This window comes from Emys orbicularis, chromosome 3 (assembly GCF_028017835.1).
Source record: "Emys orbicularis isolate rEmyOrb1 chromosome 3, rEmyOrb1.hap1, whole genome shotgun sequence".
NCBI lineage: Eukaryota > Metazoa > Chordata > Testudines > Emydidae > Emys > Emys orbicularis.
Window position 1 is genome coordinate 6,786,797 of NC_088685.1, and position 23,706 is coordinate 6,810,502.

A 23,706-nucleotide genomic window follows, 5' to 3' on the forward strand; every position below is an offset into this window, starting at 1 on the left:
CTCTCTCTCTTTTTAAAAGGGAAATACAATTATTTACCTACATGGTATCAACTTCTAGAGATCTCTACTTGGTCTGAGGGGTACATTTGGAACATGGAGCCTGAAGAATGGGGTACCTTCCCAGAACTTGCAATACGTACACTGAGATCCTCAAGTGAATGGCACCAATGAAATGCAAAGGCAGCATGGTCTAGTGGACACACAGCTGGACTGGCAGTCAGAAGAACTGGGCTGCAAACCTTGGGCAAGTCACAGCCTGGCTCTGTGCCTCAGTTTCCCCATATATAAATTGGGGATAATGATTCCTACCCACCTTTGTAAAGCTCTTGGAGATCAGTGAATGAAAAGCACTGTGTAATTATGACCTGATCTGGATTTCCTCCACTTGGGACTAAGGGGTACACATGGAAGTCATTACATTGGCCGTGCAGTATCTTTATTTACTTGCATCATTTGTTGCCCCCGCTCATACCTCCACATACTTAAAGCATCACCTGATGAAGCAGGTACTGAACGCAGACTCCACTTTAAGGGCACAGCCAAAGACGTACCTGACCCCGAGTACTGGAAGATGTTCTGCTGCATGGGAGGGGTCATCCCGGCACCAAACTGCCCTCCAACGTTCCCCATCATCCCTCTGTTCACCATGCTGCTGCGACTGGCCAGTGCTGCCTCAGGGTTCGACGCCAGCTGCGAAAAGGGGCTGGTGGAGGTGGGAGGGTTTCCTGGATTCGTACCGTAGTTGGGGGGGTAGGGGAACTGCTGTGGGGGTGCCTGGGGGAGGCGAGCTGCCCCCATCTGCACTGGGAGTCCAGCCGAGGGAGGAAGGTTGTTCCCGAAGCTCTGCTGTCTCATTAACATGGCTCGCTGCTGCATTAGCTGCCGCTGCCGATGCTGCTGGCTGTACAGCTCTCGCTGGCGCTGGGCCAGCATCTGTGCATTCAGAGGTGGCTGCAGAGGAGGAGGTAGATGTGAACGTTAGGATAACTCTGCCCCCTGTCAGGGTAATTGTACCACACGGGGAATGGACAAGTGACCTTTCCGGCTGCCTGTGGTGTCAATCATCATTTTGCAAGGAAAGCTAAAAACCCCAAAGAGCAATTGGGGAAGCTCTGTAAATCTGCCAGTTCGTGCAGATCAAAGGCAGAGCAGATTGGAAATATTAAAGAGCTGCCTCTGTCCATGCTCATTCCTGTAACTGAATGGAAAATCTCACATGCTCACCCCATAAAAGCTTGAAAGACCCAGGAGAGTTGGGATTCGGAACACATGTTCTCAGCCTGGCTATGAACAGGAAACCTTTGCAAGGGGCTCCCCATCTGCAGGGGCAGCTACTGGCAAACATTTCAGCTTTGTGTCATTTCATGCAGCTGCTAACGAGAAAAACGCCTGTCCAAAAAAGACCATTTGTTGCTGCTTCAGATCCCGCCCTGCTACCACAACCTTGCCTTTAACAACAGTTGTTGCTGGACTCTCTCAGCACAATCACTCACTTCATACCGCTCCCTGCACACAGAGCAGTCTCCCTCTTCCCGCCATCCCGATCTCCCCTCCAGATTCCCTTTCTTCGTGCCTGCCCCCCCGCCCCCAGCCACCTGTCCCTGCTTAGTTGGCATCGTAATCCTGTCTTGCTCGTATCACCGTATAATCGTTACAAATGACATTTTAAAAGCCCGTGGTACTCAGGGGTGAAACGGGGGGAAGAAAGGTGGTGGCTCTCTTCCAAGCTCTGCCAACATGAGTCACCAGACTGGAGCACCCCTCACTGTAGAGTCTGTCAGCACCTTCGGAACGAGAACCTGGGACCATGGAGGTTCTGGGCTCCCAAAGCTTCATCCCCACCGGGAGCTCAGGCCAGGTTTCTGTTGGGGGAGCCGGTGAAGCTAGACACTGCAGGAAGCAGCCCTGCAGCTCACTGATTGGCCCACACCGGTATATAAGCCAGCAAGCCATTACAGGGAGCTGTCTGAGCAAGGACACAGACTGCCTGCTTGCTTCCGCGCTAGACCTTGCCTTACTGTGAACCTTAGACTCTGGTTCCTGTCCCCAGTTCCTTCCCAACTCTGCTACTTGGCTCTTTTCTGTAACCTGGTGCCTGACTCGGACTTCCTGGTATCCCGACCCAGCTCAACCCCGACTACACTACACGTCTCCTGATGGCAACTCGGTAACTAACCAGTGCCCACCGGCCGCCCACGGCCCAGCCCAGACAGTCTGCAGTGGTTCAGTATGATCGTGTTTGCTCTCTGGACTCTACCAGCTCAAAGTGCTCAATCACTTGGGCTTTAATGTCAGGCCCTGTCCCCAACCTCTCTCTCTTTGTCTGAGTTTTCTCCGTTTAGGATTTTTCAGCTCTCCTGGGCAGGACCTATCTTCCTACCTGCCTGTGAAGCGCTCGTGCACACGTTACATTGATGTGCCGTACTAGATCTGCAGTGATCTAAGCAACTGCTGCCATGGACCATTTCCCTTAGCCTACTTTACAAAGTGCACACGTAGTGAGCCAGGCAGTGTCGCCTAGTGGAGAGGGCACTGAGAACCAGGAGACTTGGGCTCTATTCCCTGCTCTGTGACATTGGGCAAGGCCCTCACCTTTCTGCGTCTCCGATTCCTACCCCCCCGCCATCAGTCTTGTCTATTTAGACTGTAAGCTCTTTACAGCAGGGGCTGTGTGTTTCTCTGTGAGCGTACAGCTCCTGGCATGACGGGGTCTCTTGCCACCACCATAATAATGACAGCAGTGAGAAATGTGACAACTCCATTGCAGAGCATGCTATTTTCAAACATGAATAACTTGTTCAAATCAAACCCCATTTTCACAGAGAGACTTAAAGGCGCTTCTTGTCAGCTGAGGGCTATTTCCATGCCATAGTTCAATTCTCTAACCCAGCTATTTTGACTGTAGGGCTGTTCAAAACCATCTCTTTCAAGAATTTTCTATAAATTATGGGTTTGTTTCCCAAATGGCTGAACCAGATTTGCTCAAAGCTAATAAAATATCACGGTGGAAAATTTCAGCCCAGAAGAGAAAGTTTGAGAAAGTTAGCAGCAGCTGAAGACAAAGCGTTACAATGGAAACTATTACATAGTTTTGTCTGCAGCTATGGTGCCTGAGAGAATATCAAAGATGTCCAAAACTCATCAAAACAGTTTGGAGTCTTCACAGAGATGTTGGAGTCAGTAATGGTTTGGGGGTGGCAAGATAGCACCAGCACCAATAAAAACCCGCCATATGGAACAAAGTTACCAGAATATGGCTACACCTTCCACCTTCTTTTCCCCTTATACCGAGCAGATATTTGATCCCACTTTACTGAGAGTGGGATAGAACTCCTGGACCTGGGGGTTTTGCAGGATCATTACAAAGATTCACTAGAGCAGGGGTCAGCAACCTTTCAGAAGTGGTGTGCCGAGTCTTCATTTATTCACTCTGATTTAAGGTTTCGCGTGCCAGTAATACATTTTAACGTTTTTAGAAGGTCTCTTTCTATAAGTCTATATTATATAACTAAATATTGTATGTAAAGTAAACAAGGTTTTCAAAATGTTTAAGAAGCGTCATTTAAAATTAAATTAAAATGCTGGTCTTACGCCACCAGCCTGCTCAGCTCGCTGCCAGCCTGGGGTTCTGTTCACCTAGGCCGGCAGCGGGCTGAGTAGGGCCTGCGACCGGGACCCCAGACCTGGGGGTGGGTGTTTCAGGGGTCAGGGCAGAGGGCTGGTGGAGGGGGTGCAGGGCAGAAGGCTGGGGTGTGTGTTTGGGGGTGTTCAGGGATCAGGGCAGAAGGCTGGGGTGTGTGGGGGGTGTAGGGCAGAAGGCTGGGTGTGTGTTGGGGTGTGGGGGGTTCAGGGCAGAGGGCTGGGGGTATGGGGGTGCAGGGCAGAAGGCTGGGTGTGTGTAGGGGGGTTCAGGGCAGAGGGCTGGGGTATGGGGGTGCAGGGCAGAAGGCTGGGGGTGTGTAGGGGGTGCAGGGCACAAGGCTGGGGGTGTGTGGGGGGTGCAGGGCAGAGGGCTGGGGGCGTGGGGGGTGCAGGGCAGAGGGCTAGGGTGCTCGGCTCGTGGGGGTGCTCCCAGCCCCCTGCCCTGAGCGGCTCATGGCAGGGGGCTGGAAGGGATATGCCCTGTTCCACCCCCTTCCCCCAGGCTCCGTCCCTACCTCTCTCTGCCTGCTCTAGGGAGCTGTGTGCACGCTGATGCTCTCCCCCCCTCCACTAGGGCCATCAGCTGATTGGCCAGGGAAGGAGAGGAGGCGGGGCAGGAAAGCACCGCTGGGGGAAGAAGCGGGGGAGGGGGGAAGCTTGGCTGCCGCAGAACCAAGCTTCTGCCTCCTGCCCCCGCAGGGGAGAGCGGTGGGCGGGTGGGGGGGCGGGGGGGTCTGAGGGCCGGGACCGCGTCAGGGGAGCTGCGTGCCACTCAAAATCGGCTCGCGTGCCATGTTTGACACGTGTGCTGTAGGTTGCCGACCCCTGCACTAGAGATTCAACTATAAGAGAATGTCATCCGTTACAAAGGGACCCTTCTCAATGAAGTCCAAGCCAGCACCACTCATCTCCAAGCAGCAATAGAGAATTTCCAGGTGGAAATGCTTTGTAGAGGCTGAAGATAATATCCGCCGTCAGCTACACAGAAAATTCATTTGGGGCCCTATTCTACTACCCTTACTCACGTTGAGTAGTACCTCACTCTGCAGTTATTCTCACTGGAATAGACTGAGCGTATTGCTGCTTACAGATCAATGGTGTAGGCCCTTAGTGATACAGTACTAATTTCCACTGGGCTGATAAGGCTGCCAACATGTGGCTTCCTACCATTACCTGAGGCGTAATCTGTGGCTGCATGCCTGCCCTCATACTGATGCCGACCGGAGAATTTGCTGCAAACTGGTTCAGGATCGCCTGCCGATTTTGGTGTATCAGCTGGAGGAGGAGGAAATCAGAAAGACCTTGCAGTTCTACACTTGTTTTGGTCAGGTACAGAACGTCTACAGACCCACCAACGGCAAATGGCTTCCAACTGCATTTTTCTTCCTGGCGTTTTTCCTCCCTACCTATCTGAGAAGCAGGTAATTCATTTAAAGGGACTTTTACTGGTTTCCCCACAATCTCTTCTAACTACAAAATGGCAACACAGCACTTTCCTTGACGTTATTCCTGGTGCACATCCTTCTGCTGCTCTAGGACAGTGGGGCATCCTAATGACAGAGCTTGTGGGATGGGCTGGCCCCACATAAGGAGAAGTGCTGCGCAAAACCCAGTGTGTGGCAGTTCACAGACTTCTGTAACCTGCACAGCACATCTGGAGGGGAAGAGGTTGACGGCTGGGCAGCTCGAGCTGAGAGTTCTGGATTCCCCATAAAACCAAAGTGAATAGTCACCTGCTGCTGCCCTTGTAGCCGCTGCTGCAGCTGAAGTCTCAGCTGGTTGGGAGCTGTCGGTGGCCTGTTTAGAGTCTGCCGTGGCTGCATTCCCATGTTGGTGGGGAAAGCCCCTCGGGGCGGTGGTACCTGAACCGGCATGGGCCCGAAAGAGGGTTTCTGCCTGACCATGCCTTGGAAAGGGCTGGGGAGATTAGCAGTAGGAGAAGCAGAAGAATAAGGCTGGGGGTAGAGGCCAGGCTTCTGATCCATTAGAAGAGATGGTGTCGCTTGCTGTGGCTGGAATCTGTCAGTCAGCACTTCCAGGCTGCCTCCCTGTTTAAAAAGGGGGACAAAAGTGAGACCCCTTCTTAGCTGACAAAAATCCCAGCAGAGTTTCTAACACACAAAGCAACTGCCATGTGTTCCACTTCTCACAGAAGGCGGCAAACCCCAACTCAAAGGGCCCAACCTTCACTTCTCAGGCTCCTCAAGCATAGGCCAGAATGGACTGCTCCTAGGATTAACCCAACGGCTGGCCCTGGCATTCACTACACTGGTACAGCCGACCACACTCCAGCCTGCTTGAGTCTAGTCATTGGGAATGTCCCAAAAAGCAACTGTAGGAGAACCATTAGTACCTCACTCCTCAGGGCCAGAGGCCTTAAAAACCTTCACAAGGAAAAGGACTTTTTGCTTGGCCATGAACAAAGGCCACAATTTTCAGAAGGGCTCAGCACATGAAGTTGGGTCCAGATTTTCCAGGGAGCTCATCTCCCATTGTTGTCAAGGGGAGGGGAGGAAGGGGCAAGAGATTCTTTGTTGTTCTCAGGAGTGGTGGTGCGGGGGGGGGGGGGGGGGGGGGTGACTCTCGATGGTCTGCATTAAGAGCTGAGCTGTTTGGAAAATCTAGCCATTTATTTAGAGGTGCCTAAAGGGGAGCTGCGACAGTGGGAGAACCAATTCAAGGCCAGGGGAACAGCATGGTATCTCCTACATTACCCTCCTATTGCAGTCTGCAAAGGGGAGGTGGCCAGAGGTAATAGGCTGCAGCTGGGGCTTCCCTGTGCCCCAGCAACCCCCAGCTATTATGATAGCCCTGGAAGCCTTTGACAGCTGGAGTAATAGCCTTCAAGCTGCTTTCACTTACACAGGGTGACCAGACCAATGCACAGTCAGATCTGGATCATAGGAGTGTGCCTTCCGGAGCTGTACTGTGGGCTCCTCAGCTGCAGGCCGGGATCGGGGTCAGTATATGCAAGTAAGCCGAATCAGACCACTCTGAGGAAGCTTCCACGGGGGAAATAGGAGACACACTGTTCTGCTTTAGCTTTACTCCAGGTACAGCAAAATAACTGGGACCCAGCAGAGAGTAAACTGCAAAGCTTGTGGCATTGAGTTCCACAAGTTAACTATGTGCTATGTAAAAAAACCATCTTTCACTCAATGGGGTAGGTAAATTCCACAATGGAGAACAGCTCACTGAAAACATCCTGATTTCAGCCCCGCCTCATTAAACTGGGGGCTAGGTTAACTCGAGCACCTCACCTGACCACAACTCCCTGTCTGATGCTGCAGCAGAGAGGTGGTCTTAGACATAATCAGTTACCAGATTAGGAGCCCTATCCCATCAGGTGCTTGAAATCAATCAGCAACCTTCAGCATCGGGTCCGAGTCAGGGGGAAACGAACTCGGAGGTTTTGCTACTCTCTAGGGGTATGTCTTCCCTGCAGAGTTAACTCAGGTGACCGGTGCCTGGGTGTGAGCAGGCACTCTGTGTGCAATACCATGCCTGAATTACTGCGCCCTTGCTGCTGCTGCATGTAGCCGTGTGTGTCGCTAGACACCTGGAAGGAATCTCATGGCTCTGTGCTACACTTAGCTGAGCCACTCCATGATTCTTTCCTAGTGAATTGTGGAAGCCCTTGTCTGTCATTCTGGGGGCGGGGGGGGGGGGGGAATTATGGGAAGGTGCAGCAAGACTCTATCCTCCCTGCAAAGTAGGTGGGTGACCAGCCTGAGAGAAAGTGGCACCGAGGCTCTAACCCAGACCCCGCCATGCCAGCTAGCTCAGGCTGAAAGCAACACTAAACTCGGCTGAGAAGGTTTTGTTTGTGAAGAGGAGGTGGGCTAAGGTAACTCTATAGTGAAGACATACCCTAAGGTTTGAGTTGGTTCCAGGTGGGTCTGAAATACAAGTAAGAGTAAGGGTAAGTCTGTACAACGTACCCAAGGAAATACAAACTGGTTTAGGAGGATGGGATACATTTCAATTATGTATCCGAGGGGGAAACTATCGAAATGAACTTCTTCCCAAAGGTGCCTGAATTCTGAATGCTGTCCCCATAAATATTTATGTCCAATACATATTTTATAGCATTACATAAGTTATTACAAAGATTCATCTGGAGCCATGGAAAAAGCCCAAGATTAATATTAAAGAAACAATACTTGGATGGGAGGAAAGCTGGATTTCAATTCCAAACATGAGCCGATGCTCCGAGCCATAGACTATTAGACAGGGAATTTGCTGGCTCAAGAGGGAAGATGATTGGCAATCTCACATAACTCTGGGCCCCAGGCTCGGTGTTCCAAGGCATCTTACTTCAGTATTTTAGAGAGAAAGTCAGATGCCTAGTATCCTCCCTAAGAACAACACTGAAAGTCAGCTGGTGTGGTTATGGGCGTTAGGTGGCCTGTATGAAATGTGTTTGGTAGATTGTAATCCGGGTCCTGGTGGATAGGAGACCACGGCACAAAAACCACCATACCACAACTGGCATCTTTATTGGCAGCCTCAGCAGAGGAATCAGTGACTGAACGTGCCAGGGAGACAGAACTCCTGCTCTCAGACCTACATTTTTAAAAGCGGCTAGTGATTTTGATGCCCAAGATGAGATGCCTTAAAAGGGGTCTGCTATTGAGAGGGCAGATGCTTGGAATTTCCTGAAAAACAACTCCATTATAAGGTGTCTCAGATTAGTCACCCCAAATCAATAGTCACACAAGAAAATTTAGGTTTGTCTCTAGATTAAAGCTGAGGCACGGCGATGGGGCGATATAAAGAAGTTGCACTGCTATTGTGTGGTTGCTCTGTGGCGGCTCAGTGGCAGAAGCCCCCTTGAGTTCAGTGATAAAGAAGCAGGCCTTGGAAGAGGAGAGGAATTCACTCTCTAGGGCTCCCTTTCTACGTCCATTCCAAGAGCACTAAAATTAATGACAGATTTTTGGTCCTAATAATTTTTTTGGAAACAAACATGCGTGTGTAAGTATTGTCTGAACTGGAAAAATAAATTATAGAAATAGTCGCAAACTATTTCATTACTTGTATGTCTCTGCTCTTTATATCTTTCCTATGATCAGGATTTCTTCAAGCAGTGCTGTTCTTCATTATTTATGAAAACCCGGCATATTCTTAGAGGCCCAGATCCTGCCATTGGATCTGTGTGCACCCAGGCGGAACCCCATTGGGGTTTACGGGATTAAGCTCTGTTTGCGCAGCTCCGAGGCAGGATCTGGGCCACTGCATGCGCAGCACAATGGCAATATTGAGGGGGCGGGGGAACAACCCATCAGCCTGCGGTTAAATTGGAGATGGGTTGCTGCAATGAAAGCCAGGCTTGGTGGTAACGGCTGTGCATTTTTGTACCAGCCAGGCCATTAAGCATACATTATGCAGCATAATTAAGGCTCCGGAATCTCTACTTGTGAGATTCCAGCTGGAGTTCTCTTCTGCACTCTAACCCCAAAGGAAGATGGTGAGGCAGGAAAGCCTGCCAACTCTCCCCACTTCCCACTGCATGAGCCATTCGAGGATAAATACGTTCAGTCGCCTCTGAGAGGCTGATGTTTCCCACGGGGGATCACGTTTTAAAAGCAGGGGGCGCAATATTGTATTTCATGGGGATATTTTCCAACTTTTTGGTAGAGCGCACTGGAAAATGCCATGGTATTAAGTATCCTCTTTGAGCCTAATGTGCTGTTTTGTTCCCATCCACATCTGGCAAGCAAGCACCAGATGTTGGAAGCCCTCCTTTGCACCCATTATCAGGCCTCAGCACCTGGCCACATACACAATCCTCTACCAGCCCCAGCACCCCCCAAGCACATCGCTTGCTACCTGGACCAATTTGTCAATCCCAAGCGCTCGGTCCAATTCCGCCAACTCCGTTTCATCTTTGCCACTCAGGAAGGACACAAGCTGCTCGAGGAGGGCTTTCTCGTCATTCCGGCCCTCCGGCGTGGTGGGGGGGCATAGGAGTTCGTCTAGCTGGGAAGTGATGCACTGGCTGTGTGGATGACAAAATAAACGGAGACGTTCAGTGTAGAAAACAGCTCTGCATTTCAGCTGTAAGGACCCCACGTGGAAGGACTGCTTCTGCACGGTTCCTCCCGCTGACATGCTCACTTGCCTAACTGGTTCCGAGTCCGCGCAACAACTCACTCTGATCTAGCAAGCGAACCCAAAGTGATGTTTGGAACGCACCGAGGGTGAACTTCACCCCTGCACAAGGTTTAGGCACCACTTCAGACTATTGCTGGACCTGTGCGCAGGGTTGAGTTTCAGAGCCTCAACAAGATTCTTATCAAACCTTCTTGATTTTTCCAGGTTTTGTGCTGGCAAATGTCTCGCTAGCTGAGAAGGACAGCGGGTTTTCAGTACAGAGAATTCTTTGGAAACACAAAGCCAGAGAGGTTTGGGAAAAGTCAGAACAGCTGATACTAAAGCCACTGAAGGCAAAGGGAACTGTTTAGGCACAAAAATAAGAAGCCTGAAGAATTCTCCCCCTTGATATTCTGGGGGACAAGGTTCATATGTAATGAGAGACGTTCCAATGACGTGACTGACTGGCGTCGATGGGATTTGCTGGGCCCGACACAATGAAGGGAGCTATGGCACATCACATTTCTAGAAAAGCACAAAGGAGAGAACTTGAACATGCCAGTGGTTCCCAAGGAGCAGACCTGTTTATCCTCTTAGCTCCAGATGAGGACCAGATGTACAGTAAGTAACTGAAACTAATCTGATCAGGAACACTGCAGCCAATACACATAGTTTAATCCAGGGAAAGAAATATAAGGCACTGGAATTTCTTAGACTGCAGTACAGGAGCAGAGGAAGAAGGGGAGGGAGAGGTGAAGAATGGGGCTTGCTCCAGTCTATAACAAAGATTCCTGCTGCTTGTAGCTTCATATCAAACCAAATTTGTGTGTGTTAAAGCTGCAGCTACACATCCAGCTGTGCTGGCTCCTGTACACACAAACACTCCATCAGTCCACAGGAGGGGCATCAAATTCAGAGGAAAGGGCTGGATTCCAGGTTAAATTGTGGGCTGGAGGTTGGCAGAGTGCCCTTGATCCACATCGGAGACCCCAATGATATCAGTGGAAGGTTCACTCAGACAGCCAGCAAACAATGCGGCCGTTACTAGTAACTAGACTGATTTATTCCTGTATTTCCTTCTCTGCGGCAACTCCCAAATGGTACCTGTCGAGGGTTTCACTCCCATCCCGACCCCATTCTACACACTAGAACCGTCAGTAAATGTTGAGGTGCCGTGACATCATTGGTCTCGGTGCTGATGCTCCAGCCTAGCACGAGAAGGGAGTTCGCCCCTCTGACTCACTGGTGCAAGCTCCATGCAGACATCCTGATGTCTCTTACGCGTGGTTCACGTGTGGAAGGTTCTTTCCCCCGCCAGGAGGACTAGAAACTTTTTTTTTTTTTTTAAATTGAAGCTTAGATTCTGCACAATCGGAGCATGCCATGTGGGTCACACAAATACATCATGCAGGCCAGATCCGCCCTGCAGGCGGTATGTTTGACACCGCTGCGCTATGGCTTATATGCAATCCAGTAGTGCCACGAGGCCCTTGCTGACCTCAGGGCTCCCTTGGGCTAGGACTGTACAAACGCAGAGAGAGGGGGGCAGTCCCTGCCCTGAAGAGCTTACAGCCTAAAGAGACAAAGAAAGGGAGAGTAGTATCCCCATCTCAGACAGGAGACAGAGACAGAAATAATAAGAAATTCACCCAAAGTCACTCGGAGTCTGGGAACTGAACCTGGAACTCCAAACTCCCAGCCTGGTGCCTTAACTACAGCACCAATGTTCTTCTTTACACAGCCTGCTCGTTATGGGTTGATATGCTATTTTACTTCTTGCAGGCCATCTCTTAAAGGGATTTCTGGGTGTGGCAACACAAATGCAAAGCCCTACGCTAACGGGACTATTATTCCTCAGAAAAATCACAGGTCCCAGACACACTTCTAACAAGCTGCTGATATGTTCCAGCAAAATGGTTCATGGGAAACAATCCAGCCAGGAACAGAACCCCCTCAGCCTCCCTATGTCTTCCTCATGTGTACAGAAGAGCACAGAAAGAAACCCCAAGTCTTCTAAAGACATGCAGCTCAGAGTGACCACAAACTGCTCCACATCTATCCAGAGACCCACCAGCTTTATAAGGTGAAGAGAACAGCTCTATCACACTCGAGTTAACATGTATCTTGCAGCAGAGCAAGAGGGAAAGCTCTGTTAATAACAAACATAACCATATAAGCTTTACATATGAAGTTCAATTTGAGCTTTAATAGGGCCTGTCAAATTGAAAACTGGAGCATGCGGCCAGTAACTGTAATCAGATTCTGTCATACACACAGCTCCAGCAGTTTAACAGCCTCTACACAGACATTTGATTTTATTTAAAGCTCTGCTGAGGGCTGGAGCGAGACCTTTGGGGGTTTTTTGGTCCAGAAAAGCCCTCTGGACTAGGCGAAAGGCTCACCACTTTGCCTCTGGTGGCCATTGTTTACGATTATTGGGATCTTCTTCCCATTCAAGGTCAGGACTATCTTATTAGCAATGGCAAAAATCTCACCCTTGTCACCTCGATGGGTTAAACACAAGACCGCGGTTTGCCTACTCTCCACGATTCCTGGTGCTGCTGCTTTCACATACAAGGAGGCAGCGTCACATTTACTCCTAACATTGCTGGAAGCCATTTCACCCTCTGCTTCCTTCCCCCCTGTAAGGCACCCATCCCCTTGGTATCTGGGCATCAAATGTAGCATGCATGACAGGCAGGCTCTCTCTAGTCCCCGGGTTAGCTTTGTGAGTTTACATATAATGACATTTTTAATAAGTACTTTTATTTTATTTATGGCCATTGCTCCTGGGGAAAGGCCTCATTGAAACTATTTTGTTCTGTCCTAGTTATATTCCAATAGCTCCACCTTATTGCTTAATGTTCTGTTCTCCTTCAGGAGCACAGCTGGTCATTTAGCAGACTGTTTACCTCCCCATCACAAGCCTTGATGTATTCACTGCTGATGAAGCCCAACTGCAGCTATTTTAATAGCTACATGGAAAACGCCATTCAGAGGTTTTGCTCAAGCAGAACTGTACAGTACCTCCCTTCTGCCTCAATTCAGGTCAAAGAAAAGTTTCTGCATGCAGAGTTTTTGCAACCTTATAACTATACCACTAGGTGGCAGTAGTTGTGATTAATGGACTCTATCCTTAGTTATTTGGAAAAAAATCTTTTTCTCTCACACTGTCTTAATACTGATTTCAGTGTATCTGGTCTATGAGGCACCTTTGACAGTGCACTAATATTATTCGTACTGGCACAGGGTGAAGTTCACCCTTGTGAAAAGGGCCAGCACAAAGCCTGTGCCTCAGTGATGTTCTGACTGTGCTGGCTGGCCCTTCCATACAGGTTCTGAATTTCACCCTTGTGCTATTGTATCTCCTCCAGTCTTAACTAGCTATGGTGAGAACGTTCCTCTCCCTCGACTCAACCAAGTGCATCAGACTAGAGAATATCAGGACATCTTATTATGGCCAACATTTGAGCTGTCTGATCACTTAATACACCTCACGTAAGTGTAACTTCCACGGGTATGCCTACACAGCCAGTGAAAGCAAGTCTCAGAGCCCGGTTTGACAGACTCAGGCTCATGCCATGGCATTAAAATTAGCTGAAGCCTAAGGAGATGGGTGGGTGGGCTTCAGAGCCCAAGCTCCAGCCTGAGCCCAAACCTCTACACTGCTATTTTTAGTCATAGTGCGAATCTCAGACTGTCTACCTTTAACACTCACTGCCGTGGGTTGACAATCGCTGTGTGGACGCACCCATAGGGACCTTTACCCAAGGGTTGGCACGGCAATCTCTATCCACAGAAGAACAACAAACCGTAAGCCTACTGAAAATATATCGTAAGAGGGTAGAGGAGGGTGAGGTGGCGGGAAGGCAGATTATCCAAACCCACAGTACTTACTCGTCTGGTTTATTCAAAGATACTCGATTCATGGAGGCCATGGGGTTGTCTGCCCATGGAATCTGGTCACCCATTCCTGGCTGTCCAAACTGTTGATTGGAGACTCCCAACTCCAGTTCAGACAATCCTGATTGGGAAAAGCGAGGGTGGGGTAGAGTAAGTGTTATAGCGCAAAAGAGGTGTCATAAACCACTCTTTCCCCATTCATCATCCCATTCACTTATGTGTAAAATACCTTCAGTGTAAGGTGAAGGAAGAGTGGGGAAAATGCAAAGGAAGCTAAGAGTTCAGACAAATGTTAATGCCTGCTTAGACCTGAAATCCTTTTGGAGTCAGCTGAGATAATCCCTGGCTCACAGAGGTACAGAGGCAGTACCTCCCCCATCCCCAAAAGCATTCTGACATGAAAGTTTGAGCTGATGTTGTGGACAAGTACTACCACTACTAAAGGATTAAGAAACGGGGCTACTTAGCTCTTCCATACATGATGCTCAGATGCCATGATGACGACACAGAATACATGCCAAAAACAGAGTGATTAAACGGAAATATGAAATCTCTCATCAGGCCCCCTTTACCACCACCTCAGATCAGGAATCCAGAGGGGCAACCAACTGAAGCAGGGTCAAGGACTTGCTCCACATTGATGTCCTATATCTCTGTGAACAAAGCTCTAATCAGGCTGAGTACGTGAAATCTTACCAAAGCAATGGGAATTCACACAGCTGACTCCCTTCACTTGCAACACACAGCACACCGTCACCCACAACCTAGGCAGCCCAATTTAACTACTGCAGTTCAACTACACTGTCTAATAGACTGTAGCGGGACAGTGATTGTGTCATGGCTCTAACACTTTGCGAGCACAGGATAAGCAATAAGGAAAGAGATAAGAGTGCACTAAGATTTCAAAATCAATGACATGAGTTTTCAGAAAACAGAGACACTCCAGCTCAGAGAGTTTGTGACATATACACCAAGACCCAGAGAGCTTTGTTCCTAATGGCAGGACTATTACGTGGCTGTTCTTTTCAGCCCCTAAGTAGCAGACATCAGCCATAGCTTCCCTCATACCAACAGACATTATCTCCTGGGTACACTTATATAGGAAGAGAGAGTCTCTCTCAAAGGCTGTACACACGGCGGCTTTGTGTAAGTCCCTCTTCTACATAGATCTACGAATGTTTTCAAAATGTAGCCAGTTAAAGAATTCTTTATTGAAAGTTGTTACCACTGGAGATTTTGCCTAAAAACCAGCTCAAAATAAAGCGCACACATATTCATGCCTTTTGACTTTCCATTCTGGAGAAACTCATTTTACAGGGGAAAAGGCCAATTCAACCAATTTAAATTCCGCAGGAGTTTGAGCCCAGCCCAGAACTGAGCAATTTATGAGGTCTGGAGACTTTACACCATCATCTTATTTGAAATATGAATTGATATTTAAGACTAAAAGCATCTTGGCCAAACTAACGATTGGACAGCAATGTGAACAGAGAACTGCAAGGAATAAGAAAATCTGTGACCATGGTGGCATCCCTTCTCCTGGGCATGCTCCCCCGTGTCCATGTATAGTTCTATTATTTCTAAGGTTTCAAGTACTTACAAAGCAGTTACTGAAAATGAAAAGTCTCTCTTTATTTTTGGTGTTTTTACCATACGCAGCCATGCTAATTCCTTTTACAATAAAATGGGTTACATATATTAGTGATTATAGAGATGCATATCCTTTAAAGGACAGGATCTAAGCATACCGCATGTTGGCCAAGTATGGCTCTTTGTCATTCGCTAGCAGCTGCTGTTTCAAACTTAATGGACCCGGTCCTTTAGCTCAAGCACTAGAGGTTCACGCTTTTAGATCTAGAGGTCCCAGCTTCCATTCCCACTGATGCCCTCAATCAAGTGGACAGTTACAAAGTGGTCATTACCCACACATGATCCTACTATTGTTGCAAGTGGTCACCAGGTTCCTGCAAAGCTAGCCCTAAAATCTGAGAAGTCTGCCTGGATCTAGCTGCCACAGTTCTGTCTGATCAGCTAATCTGATCATAGCTATGCACCAGCAAGTCAACTTGCAAGTGTTCATTTACTTCATGAAATTACTGTACAGTAAGACAACATTCTTAAGGTTGCTTGGCAACAGAAGAATAAAAGAAATTCTAGCAGCAGCAACGTCAGCTCCAGCTGGGCAAGAGAATGCTCCATGCACAACTGCTTTGCAGCCTAATTCAGTTTCTTTATAGGCTTCTTTGACATGTTTTCACATATTTGCTTGGGCTGAAGCTTATGGTCTTCTCCAAACAACAACAGTTCAGCTGCTGTCCATGTGCACCAATCTGCAAGATGAAAGTATTCAGAAATCCAGGTGCCATCTTCTCCACAGGCAACTTCCTTCCCCCTTCAGATAAACTAAGTTACAATTCAGATACTGTTTTGGTGCTGAGTCAGCTTGATCCAAGCCATTTCACAAACTACAGTCTTATAAGTGCAACTGAATAAGCACTTTAGATAGAGGCCACTGTGGGCAGAACCATAATAAGTCAGTGCTTATAACCATGACAGCTGGGACAAGGCACAACATAGGCAAACGGTGTGCAATTTCCTCACACAGCTCTGCCACTGCTTCTCAGTCTTGGCTCCTAAGCCAAAGCTATATCATACCAAACTGTCCTTCTGAGCATGAGACCAACTGCCAAGCTCATTGCACTTGTGAGCCAAGGCAAGTCCTCAAGCTAGGTCTCCGGTCTGGGAAAGCTAGTGCAAAACTTAACTCAAACTGATCCCTGTATTTAATATAAGACCTGAGATCTCCTGCACCTACTGACTTCAGAAGGAGAAAAGGACACTTAGTATGTTGTAGGAGGTATCCAGCTTCTTACAGGGTTGGGCTCATAGAAGAGCTCTGCACTACAGCCTCTGAAGTCTTTAAGCTTCCTGCCTCAGAGACGGAAAGCAAAGAGTAGGATTATATGGTCAACTTTCATCTTGGCAAAAGGTTAACAACAGGGGTTTCAATGTTCTGTACTAGGTCCCAAGTTGTTTGATATAGTTATTAACGATCTGGAAAAGGGATAAGTAGTGAGATAGCAACATTTGCAGATGACATGAAGTTGTTTAGGTTAGTCAGCCCCAGAGAGGGCTGTGAAGAACTTCACGGAGACCTAACCAAGCTAGGTGAACGGGCAACACGATGGCAAATGTCATTCATCATCGATACACGCAAAGTAATGCCCACTAGAGAGAAAAATGTGAACTACTGGCACACTGTAAAGGGTTCTACATTAACTGTCAGCCCAAGAAAGAGACATGGGTGTCACTGTAGACAGATCAATAAAAACCTCTGCTCAGTGCACCACTGCAGTCAAAAATGCCAACAGGAAGTTAGGATCTATAAGGAATGAGATGGAGAATAATAATGAAAATGTTATAACGCCTTTATATAAATCAATGGTGCAGCCTCATCTGGATACTGCACACAATGCTGGTCACTTGATCTCCAAAAGGATACTGCAGAACTGGAGGAGATTCAGGGAAGAGCAACAAGAGTGATCAAGGCCTGGAAAACCTCTCCTATGCAGAAAGACTGAAAAGGTTGGGATCGTTACCTTAGAAAGGAGAAAAATACAAGGGGCCATGATAGAAGTCTATAAAATAATAAATAATCTGGAGAAGGGAGGTCAGCAGCATTTGTTCTTCCAGTCTCATCCCATGAGAACAAGGAGATATGCAATAAAATTAGGGTGGCAAATTCAAAGCCAATAAAAGGAAATACTTTTTTCCCCACACAGTATGTAATTAAGATGTGAAACTCACTGCCACTGGAAGTCACCGAAACCAAGAATTTAACAAGAATAAATGGGACTGGACAGTTATAGTGATGCATATATGGAGATATACCTATCTCATAGAACTGGAAGGGACCCCGAAAGGTCATCGAGTCCAGCCCCCTGCCTTCACTAGCAGGACCAAGTACTGATTTTTGCCCCAGATCCTTAAGTGCCCCCCTCAAGGATTGAACTTACAACCCTGGGTTTAGCAGGCCAATGCTCAAACCACTGAGCTATCCCTCCCCCCTGTCAAGAAGATCCTGAGTTATCATAATTAATGGCAATAAAAATATTGGAAGGATATTAAACTGTGTGCTTCAGGGCTCACGCTAATCTCAAACTACTAGAGATCGGGAAGAGACCTACGTAGGGGGCAGATTATCCCACATCTGCCTTTGGCAGGGTTCTTACAACGTCCTCTGAAGCGTCTGGTTCTGGCCCCTGTTGGAGACAGGACACTGGACTCAATGGACCTTGGGTCTGATCCAGTCTGGCAATTCCTATGGTCACATGTTTTCTTTGGCTTCCAGCTGAAGGTGAGTCCGTGACTGGGTCTGTGACTTCCTGTGATCCATTCCCTGCTGTGGAGCTGCCATTACAGCACTTCTTTTCCTTCACAGAGGATGAAACATATGGTTCTCTTCTGAGATCATCTTTAATATCTTGCCATGTTGATGGGGAGAGGTGGAGACAGAGTAGCAATATCCTCCCTTCCTGGAGACCCCTGTAGCATAGTCTGGAAAGCAGGAATACCAAGGTCTCCAGCATTGTGCCACTAGTACCATCAGGTGCCCACCACACCAATTTAATTCGTTGCCTGAACTGGGATCTTACTCCTGAAGCTGTTTATACACCTTCTTATGAGCCTCTGGGGAGAGTGTAACCAAAGTCATTTGCAGTCATGAAACCCCAGCCTGTTCACGGAGTTTAATGTTGCCATTCAAAAGTAGCTTATTCATTTCACGTTTTATGGAAAGATATTTAGACCAATTTCCAGGGGAATATGGCCCTTGTACTAAACTCATAACAGCTTTATCCGGCGCTGGCAATTTAATCTAACAGTACCTGTCTAGAAACAGGTACAGGAAAGCCAGGTCTGTTTGCTTCTCTTTTCGCCGTAATGCAGAATTAAAAAAAAAAAAAAAAAGCTGGGTTATTTCAAACATTCACATTGAAGTAGATTAACTGGGTTATCATTCTAAGACACCATAGCGGTATTCCCCAGCAGGTAAGTGGAATAAAGGAAAGGGTAGTGCATGCCCTTTTCCAGACACGGCAGTGAAGGTGGGAGTGGCTTCAGTACAGTGTCTTTCAGCACCAACGTATGCAGTGTTGTTGTAGCAGTGTTGGTCCCATGACGTTAGAGAGACAAGGTGGGTGAGGTAAGATCTTCTATTGGACCAGCTTCTGTTGGTGAGCGAGACAAGCTTTCGAGCTTACACAGATCTTCTTCAGCTCCGTGTAAGCTCGAACACATCTCTCTCCCCAAGAGAAGTTGGTCCAATAAAAGATATTACCTCACCCACCTTGTCTTTCAACACCAATGTTAATCAAATTTTCTGCTTCTCCGTATTCTCTGCTTGGAGAAAGCTGGGTGGGATTGTTTTACCTTACCCAGTTTGCATAGGGCCACCATCAGAATTGGTTTTCAAAACACAGGTCCAACATTACCTCACCTTCCCTAAAGTGAAATTCAGACACAAGGCCTATGCCCCATGTAAACCTTCTGCTCTGCACGGGGTGAATTTAACTTATCTTGGTGCCCTCTCTGCTATACTTTTATATTGGTAGATCCCCCCCAGAAACTGCAGGCATAACCTAGTGGGGAGCAGAAGGCCCAGACCAGCGGATCCCTGCGGGAGCACATACCTGTATCAGGCTGGAAGGGGTTTGGTCCAGTTACTGTCCCCCTGCCCTGCTCTGACGGTAACCCGGAACGCAGACTGCTGCCATTCGTTGCAGGAAAATGAGCTGGCCTGACCTGAATTGGCTCCACGGGGTCGCAGAACTCAAATGGGGACCGGCCAGCCTGCATGCCCTGCCCGCCGTTAATAGCTAGAGATTCATTAAATAATAAATAAGCATAACTCAGACAGCTTCCGAGGGCTCATCACGACATTACCAATGCTTGACTGATTCATCCTGCCAGCCAAAAAAGCTGACATCAGTGACTTTGGAGGGCAAGAGAGGGATTGGTGTGGGAATGGCCTACTCATGGCACTTGGGACTAGGGACTGACAAGATGTGACTTCATTGCTCAGAGCCCACCCCAGGGAATCACACCTTAGGAATGCAGGCAAACAAGGACACTATGCTGCCGATCAGCACCGGACAGCGACGTGGCTCTGATTTAGTACTTCTGAGAAGGCAGGCACTCCATGCTGCTACCACAATGGTGCTGTAGAGAAAGGGACCAGCGCCCCAGTAGTTAAGCTGCACAGGTGGAGGGATACGCAGAGGATATGTAGAGGGCGGCTAGGTTTGACTGGATTCTTGTGCCTATGTATTATATGAAATAAGGAAGTTTTGAATCCCAGTGCAAGAATTGCACAAACCTCACTCTCACTTCAGATCAACATAGGAGCCTCTTGAGGGGATAATTCACAGCTGCCCGCTCACTGCAGTCAGAACTTGATCCAGGTACATACAAGCAGGACCTCACTAACCTGCACAGGGTGAAATTCACCCCTGTGCGGTGGGCCAACGCTCAGCCTGAAGTGGGATTTAAGTGATACCCATGCCTCGGGCAGGCCCACTACACAGGGCTGAATTCCAGCCGCCATTCACCATACCCTCTGCTCTTTTCAGCTGTGATTTAATGGAAAAAAGCCTGTCGTGGGGGTCCCATCTTTATTCACCCTGTAGAATCATCTGCACCTTCAAAGTTTTTATCTCTTTTGATCAGAGCTTAGGCTGGGTTTCACCCCTATGCAGAGCACAGGCCTTGCACGGGCTCTCTCCAGAGGGCTGAATGTCAGTGTAATGACCAGGCATCTCACTGCAGAGATGAAGTGCGTTTTCTGAGTTAACCATTGTAATCCACGCACCAGTTTAACCCAACAGCACTAACTTAAAGGGAACTGGTTTCCTTGTGGGCATTTGGGCTTGAGATAAAGTATCATTTCCCAGCAAGAATATGTAAGTTCTGGATTATATGGGGAGTCGCTGTTGGGAGTTTAAAGCACAGAGTTGGACACATCTCACCATAAATGTACTCCTCCTCTTTGCCAATCTCTGTTTCAACCCTGTCTGATATAAGGTTCCCTTGTCTCCCAAAGACAATAAAGCCCCATTATAATTATACTCATGTCACTACATTATGAATGCCCTAGTACTCCGTTCCCTGAAGGTGCTGTCCATTTGAGTCTTTAGAATAAGAGGCCTTGGCATGCAAATAATAGGCTTGAGTGATAAGCGGCTGTCTGATCTTTAGCTATGAATTCAGTGGAGAGGTGATGGGACAAATTGGTCAATGGCTCTGATTAGAGCTGACAGCTCCTTTTCAAGCTGCCAGACATTCCCCTATTGTGGAAAGGCGCAGCATGGCTCTCTGATGCATTTAGTCTCACTGCAGCTGTCATTCAAAGCCCTCACCAGGTTTATTGCCCAGTGTAGTATCTTCTATCCAACTCGCGCTCCTCTGTTTCTCTCATAGCCGATATCCTGATCTTAGCGTCATATGGTGGCTCTTGAGGCAGATAATCGACTCTCCTTGCAGCATATGTAACACAACACCATGTCACCCTCTAGTGGCTGGTCCCAGGGACTAGAACAACCTGCTTGCAACTAATGGAGTTTTTCTTTAATTTGGTGCTAGAGGCCTGTTTCCCAAGGATGACTGGTGTGTGAAGCTACAAAATATTCTCTGAGTTCAGGCCTCCAGAGCAGAATTCTGCTCCTGCTTACAAAACTGTTGTTCTTCCTCATACTATGGGATTTTTTTACCCTTCTAAAGATGCCGAATCTACATAAGAATGGCCATACTGGGTTCATCTAGCCCAGTACCTTGTCTTCTGACAGTGGCCAGTGCCAGGTGCTTCAGAAGAAATGACCAGAACAGGACAATTATCTAGTGATCCATCCCGTGTCGTCCAGTCCCAGCTTCTGGTAGTCAGAGGTTTAGGGACACCTACAGCATGGGGTTGTCTCGCTGCCCATTGTGGCTAATAGCCATTCATGGACCTATCCTCCATGAACTTATCTAATTCTTTTTTGAACTCTGTTATACTTTTGGCCTTCACAACATTCCCTGCCAATGAGTTCTACAGGTTGACTGTGTGTGGTGTGAACAAGTACTTCCTTTTGTTTGTTTTTAACCTACGGCCTATTAATTTCATTGGTGACCCCTAGTTCTTGTGTTACATGAAGGGGTAAATAACACTTCCTTATTTACTTTCTCCACACCATTCATGATTTTATAGACCTCTATCACACCCTCCGTTAGTCACCTTTTTTCTAAGCTGAACAGTCACTGTCTTTTAATGTCTCTTCATATGGAAGCTGTTCCATACTCCTAATCATTTTTGCTAAACTTCTCTGTACTTTTTCCAATTCTAATGATCTTTTTTGAGATGGTGTGACCAGAACTGCATACATTATTTAAGGCGTGGGCATATTATGGATTTAGATAATGGCATTATGCTATTTACTATCTATCCCTTTCCTAATGGTTCCTAACATTCTGTTAGCTTTTTTGGCTGCCGCTGCACGTGGAGTGGATGTTTTCAGAGAACTATCCACAATGACACCAAGATCTCTTTCTTGAGTAGTAACAGCTAATTTAGACTCCATCATTTTGTATGTATAGTTGGGATTATGTTTTCCAATGTGCATCACTTTGTCCTTATCAACACTGAATTTCATTTCCCATTCTGAAAGTCCAAGTACATAGGGTCAGGTTTTCAAGAGCTCAGAACGCATTGCGACACTTATGGGCAGATTTTGAGAGCTCAGTATGTTGAGTGCATGTTGGGAGCTGAGCTCTCTAGAAAATCTGGCCATTTGTACTGGGCACTGAACTCTTCTACAAATCTGGCTCCGATCGTGGATGACAAGTGCTTTTGAAAATCTGGCTTTTGTGCTCAGTAGGTGCTACTTTGCTATAGGTAATTGTGTAGAGTCCTGTTAGCACTGTTAAGCCACCATCTTACTTGGGCTGTTAGTAGTTAATTTTCTCACTTAATATAAGCTTAGCATAACCGATTCTAGCATTTTGTTAGAGCTGAGAAGGGCTTGTCAGATTGGTGTTATGTAGTTCACTGCAGCTACTCTGGCTCCTTAGCCTGGGATCACCCTTGTCCACATGTTTATTGACCCCCTCAAAAATTCTAATAGATTGGTGAGGCATGATTTTCCTTTACAACAGCTGTGTTGATTCTTCCCCAGTGTATCGTGTTCATCTGTGTCTCTGATAATTCTGTTCTGTACTATCATTTGAACCAATCTGCCTGGTACTGAAGTCAGACTTACCAGCGGCCTGTAATTGCCAGGATTGCCTCTGGACCCTTTTTAAAAAAATTGGTATTACATTAGCTATCTTCCAGTCATCTAGTACAGAGGATGATTTAAGCAATAGGCTACATTCCACAATTAGTAGTTGTGCAATGTCATATGTGAGTTCCTTCAGAACTCTTGGGTGAATACCTTCTGGTCCTGCTGACTTCTTATGTTTAATTTATCAATTTGTTCCAGAACTTCCTCTACTGACACCTGAAACTAGAGTCCTATGAAAACATTCCAGGCTGTTCATTTACCCCCTTCCTGCCAAACCTATTTCATGGGCTTTGTCCTGATTTCTGCATGAGACAGCAGAGACAGCCAACGGCTTCATTATTTCTATTTGCTGAATAAGTAATGTGTGGATTATCCCTCCCAGGGCAGAACAGCAGCTAATTGGTTTATACCTGGGATTATTCCGCCAAACATTAGCTTTTCTTTTTAGAATTCCCCTCCCACTCCCTCTCCCTCTTTCAGACAGTCCTGTTCATTAGCAAAAATCTGCACCTCCACTCTTAAAACTCAATGTAATTCTCAGTGATAAGATGAATATTTCTGCTTGTGGTAACATGGTGGCTGCAACAAACAACTCTGTTTCACCCAAAACCCAAAATAAAAACCCGGGATAGGTAAACCCTCACAAAGCTGGAACCTGGTTACACTCTATGCACTGGGGCTGCAAGGGGGAGGATTTCACAGAACTGAAGCTGATACGTGAGGGCAGCCTCGGCTGAGTGAAACCTATCGG

General features: G+C 47.5%; 1 protein-coding gene across 1 annotated transcript in view; it reads right to left on the reverse strand.

The window, feature by feature from the left end:
• The window catches only part of NCOA1 (nuclear receptor coactivator 1), a 247,598-nt gene that overhangs the window by 15,297 nt on the left and 208,595 nt on the right, over nucleotides 1-23,706 (reverse strand). The window contains exons 12-16 of the mRNA XM_065400622.1: nucleotides 13,636-13,762; nucleotides 9,475-9,643; nucleotides 5,376-5,690; nucleotides 4,816-4,917; nucleotides 552-951 (exon numbers count right to left, since the gene is read on the reverse strand). Of these exons, the coding sequence (XP_065256694.1) occupies nucleotides 552-951; nucleotides 4,816-4,917; nucleotides 5,376-5,690; nucleotides 9,475-9,643; nucleotides 13,636-13,762 (1,113 nt within the window). The remainder of the gene's footprint in view (nucleotides 1-551; nucleotides 952-4,815; nucleotides 4,918-5,375; nucleotides 5,691-9,474; nucleotides 9,644-13,635; nucleotides 13,763-23,706) is intronic.